The following is a 4,691-nucleotide window of genomic DNA, read 5'->3' as shown; positions in this document are numbered from 1 at the left end:
CTAGCCCACGGAGCTCCGCGGCGTATACTGTGAATACGTCGGAGATGCCCATGTACTGTGTCCGTTTTGCGCTGATGCCATCGAACTGGAGATCAGGTGCGACCGCAGCTGCGCCGACGTGGCCGTTAATGCCGCTGCCGTCAGTGTATATACAGATCGTCCCTGATTCTATGGCATCGTGCGTTTTGATGGCCTTTGCAGCCGTTTTTGCAATGTGAACAACCGGTGGCGTCCACCAAGGTGGCACCACATGAGGCTGGCGTTTTTCGAGTTGATTGAGTTGGACGCCGAACTTGTCCTCCAATATTGTTGAAAATCGGTCAAGAGGGCTCGCCGCGTTGCGAAGTTGGTACTCCCTCTCCCCAGCTCTTTCGATCACCGCCATGTCGTTGAAAAGCGGTGTTGTTCTAATGCGCAGCGTTGCTTCAACCGCCGTTTGCTCAAGCTGCTGAAGCACTGGTAGCAGATGCGCCTCGAGATCGACTGCGCCACCCGCTGTCGTCCGGAACGCTCCCGTGATGATCTGTGCCGCGCGTCGTTGTACCTTCTTAATAGCACTTATCATCGAGCTTCCTCTGTTTCTGTATCCCGAGCCAGGTATGAACCATGTTGAGCAGCCATATAGCATCTGGGGTACGATCACAGCTCTGTATACTTGACGAAGATTCATCAGACCTGTGCCCCATGATGACGAGGCCAGAGCCGAGAGAGCAGACAGTCTCGAGGTAGCTCCAGCTTCTAATTTCTCTCGGTGATAGTCCCATCGCAGTTTCGTGTCCATTTGGACGCCTAAGTACTTGCACGATGGGGATGCTTTCACCTTGGTATGTGGCAGACGGAGCGCATGCGTGCAATTCGCCTTCGAGTCTCTGGTGAAATGCACAAGCTCGTATTTAGCAGGTGCAAATTGTGAGCCGTGTTCAGCGGCCCATTCTTCAGCTTTGCGGTGGACGGCTTTGAGGGTTTTGCAGTTGCGAGCTGAACAAGGCCCGACTGCCAGAATAGATACGTCATCAATATATCCTACCGCTTCTGTATTTTCGGTTTTGCAATCTTCTACCAAATCTGCATTGTAAAACAAGTAGAGATAGGGTGACATGCGAGATCCTTGCGGGATTCCCGTCTTAATCGGTGCCGATGGCGCCGTGTATTCCTGTAGTTTTAGTGTTGTCGACCGATCACTGAGAAACGAAGCTACCCAGCGAACGATTTTTGTATCAATCCGGCGCTTCCGAAGGTTGTGTAGGAGTCTCTCGTGAGAAACATTGTCGTAGGCGCCCGACACATCCAGTAGCAGTAGCGTGGCGACTTTGCTTTCAGACCAGGCCTGATGTATGCGCTGAAGGAGCATATGCATTGCGTGCTCTGTTGAGGTGAGCTTTCGCCCTCCAGTGTGCCGACGGGGCAGTAGTTGAAAGGTATCGGCTAAATAAGCCAGTCGGTTTGCAATCACACCATCCAGCACCTTTCCCAACGTGTTGAGAAGGGCAATTGGGCGGTACGACTTAGGTTGTGAATAGTCGTCTTTTCCTGGCTTCCTCAAGACCACTGTTACTGCTTCCTTGAAATGTGAAGGGCATTAACCCTGTTCGAGACATGCATTGAAGAGTTTGTGAAGGTGCGGAAGGAGGATGTCGAGGGTTTCGTGTAAAATACCGTTGATAATTCCGTCCATGCCTGGTGCCTTATTTGGGGATGCGGACTTCACTGCTTTCTTAATTTCCGCTGAAGTAAGTGCGGGACACTCGATCGCTGCAGGGTATTGGTAACCTTCAATGTCCGACAGGTCGGCCTGCGAAGGTGGTGGGAAGAATGACTGGCGCAGCACCTCGGCCTTTTCCTCCGGCCCTTCGGCCAGCCCGCCATCGGGCGTAACCAGAGCTGGTGTGCAGGCTGAGGGTGGTGTATGCCTATTCTTTGCCCATTTTACCAATTTCCACAGGCCCGATCGGCATGTGGAAGCCTCCTCCACCCTCTGTCGATGCGAGTTGCGGAGTGTCTTCTGAATATGGCGTCCTTTTCGATTGCAAGCTTGCCGGTATGCTTCATAGTCTTCGTCGTGTCTTGTTCGCTGCCATGTGCGACGGAGCCGTTGAACTTCCTTGCAGATTTCCTTGCATTCCACGTCAAATCCTGGGATTGAACGCGGAGATGGGTTAGACCACGGCGTTGACTCGTTAATGCCTGCGTCTAGTGCCTTGATAATGGCAGTGACGCAGGCATCAATTTCATCGTTGCTACTCAACCTTTCTGCTTCTAGCCCGTTGGGTAGGAGTTCTTTCACTTTTCTCCTCAGTAACTGTACATCCGTTTTGGCCCAGACGCTTCTTTGCCAGTGTCGCTGGCTGAAAATACCAGTCAATTGCCACATCCATAGGAGGTGGTCTGAGTCGCAGTCCAGTTGATTGGCAATCTTGCAGTGAATTGTGCGAGCTGCCAACGTCTCTGTAGCGAACGTCAGGTCGATTGTTGAGTCTCCATCCTTCCATATGTGCGTTGCAGTGCCTGGCACCGTGAGGAGTTGAAGCTGGAAGTTTTCCAAGATAGTGAGAAGCTCGTCTGCTCGCGACCTTGCCACCCCTCGGTGATGTCGTGTTGACCAGAGAGGGTGATGTAGATTGAAATCTCCGAGCAAAATAATTTCGTGATGTTGATGCTGCTGGCTGAGAGCCTCTGCTAAGATCGATAGTGTATCGGTTCCCACCTCGTTGTATACGTTCCACAAGTGGATCGGATTGTCGTCACCTGAGTTGCTGATTGTGAGAGAGATGATATCCGCTGAGACGTATGTCACCTGCCACGTGCTGGGGCTGATACGTTTATTGATATAGAGGCACGCTCGCGTTGCCGGGTTGTCGAGGTACATGAGCTGAAAATGTGTTTTGAGGGGATGGAAGGATGTGTTAATAAATTGATTACGCCAAGGTTCTTGGATCGCAATAATGTCGTAGTCCGCGATTCCTCCATTCTGGAAGAGGCTTGCGAGGACGATTCCTTGGATTTCCTGACGTTGTACTGTAAGATGCACAGTGGTCGGCCTCCTAACATGCGCGTCGTGTCTCGCTGGTACAATTTGTGACTGACTGGCTTCTGATGATCCGATTTGTTGGCCAATGTGGAGGGGGCTCGGTGTGGCTTCTGCGAGTCCAGGCCGGGGAATTCGTGCCCCATCTACCCCCAGTTTGAATGGCTACCGAGATGTTTCGTGTTGCGTACTTTTTCCTCCTCATGTGCTTGCGCAGGTCTGCGGCGTTTTCAAAGTCTTTTCCACAATACATGCATGTCTTCATACACCGGGTGATCGTCAACTCCGCATTCTCCGTTGGCCAGTTGCTGTAGATTTCCTGATGTTCAGGGCAGTTACACGCCTTGTAGATCCGGCCTTGGGCCGTGCGGGTGTCTGTTGCCACGGATGTAAGTGGGGACGACTCATCCTCTTCAGCCTCGTCCACCCAATTGTCTAAGTCGATTCTTTGTAGCCAGTCGTCGGCTTCTTGTGTTGAGAAACCGAGCACTCCTTCCTCTGGATATGCCGTAGGTGTGGCTGCGGTAGGCTCATCGGTAGTCGTGAGCTGTGGATCGATGGTAGACTGCTCAGTACATTCGGCCGTGAGCTCTGGGTTCATCCAAATATCTTCCACTGATGGGCTCGGTGCTGTTGGTGTCATTATTAGTTCTGGTGCGGTCCCGGTTTGCGTGGCCTGCGGTATTTGTTGGTCCTGCACTGCCGGTGGTGAGTCTACTTCCACCACTATCGGCATCAGGGCGTTTGTCGAGCGCCGGGCGATTAGACGGGGAGGAGCCGGGCTTGAGGCCGGGGCTGGTACTGGAGTTAAGACACGGCGCGTGTTGCTCCTGCTGACTTTGCCGTCGGTATCTCTGGTGCTGTCGGCGTGGTTTGTGTTCGTGATTCCGGATTGTGCCGGCATCTCCTTCCGTGGCACATGCCAGTAGATGTCGCGGGATTCCTTGGCTTGTTCCACTCTCTGTAGTTCTTTCTTTCTTGCTGGGCAGGCATTGCTCCATGCAGTGTGAGCGTCTTTGCAAACTGCGCATCGTGGTGCGAATCCCTCCACACCCTTCCGCGAGCAGTGTTTTGACTCATGTTGCTCGGCACAATAGCCACAAGTTTGGGATGCGTTGCATTGAGTGCCGATATGACCGTAGTTATAGCAGCGAAAGCATTGCTTCACTCGGCAGGCGCGGTCATAGAGTTGGCATTGGTGAATTTGGCCATACCACACCATTCCGGCGTAGATGATGGCATTTGCCATCTCGGGTTCTATAAATTCAACCACAATCGACGATGCGCGCTTTAGATGGGCCTCCTTCGTGAGCCATCCGATGTAAGAGATCCTGGCACTGGGAATGACTGTGTGATTGTCCGCTAGCATCTGCTGAATAGTGGTTTCTTGGTCCTTGATATTGAGAGAGTTGGTTGGGATGCCGTGGACTATTACTCCGTAGGTTGGCACGATGAATTCTGCATTTTCCCCCAAGCTTCTACTTCTTCTTCTTCTTATTCATAGACTGTCCCAGCCGCCGTTGTGGCAGCTATGCAGCGTTCTATCTACCTATGGATTTGGCTGTCGTCGGCCCTGAAGACAAAGAAAGTCTGGTCAACTGTGCCTTTGTCTTCAGTTTAGACAACTCTATCACACAGGTGGCCATTTGTGGTAGTTCTGTGTCTC

The 4,691-nt window shown here is 52.3% G+C and overlaps 1 protein-coding gene across 1 annotated transcript in view; it reads right to left on the bottom strand.

Annotated features, from left to right (window-relative positions):
• BBA_10258 (pol-like protein) overlaps positions 1-4,691 on the bottom strand; it is a gene marked incomplete at both ends in the record, with an annotated part of 5,267 nt that overhangs the window by 277 nt on the left and 299 nt on the right. Inside the window, 3 exons of the mRNA XM_008605355.1 lie at positions 10-1,530; positions 1,585-3,015; positions 3,176-4,453. Coding sequence (XP_008603577.1) covers positions 10-1,530; positions 1,585-3,015; positions 3,176-4,453 — 4,230 coding nt within the window. The remainder of the gene's footprint in view (positions 1-9; positions 1,531-1,584; positions 3,016-3,175; positions 4,454-4,691) is intronic.

This window comes from Beauveria bassiana (assembly GCF_000280675.1).
Source record: "Beauveria bassiana ARSEF 2860 unplaced genomic scaffold BBA_S00110, whole genome shotgun sequence".
In the NCBI taxonomy this organism is placed as follows: Eukaryota; Fungi; Ascomycota; class Sordariomycetes; order Hypocreales; family Cordycipitaceae; genus Beauveria; species Beauveria bassiana.
This window is presented reverse-complemented; position numbering and strand designations above follow the sequence as displayed.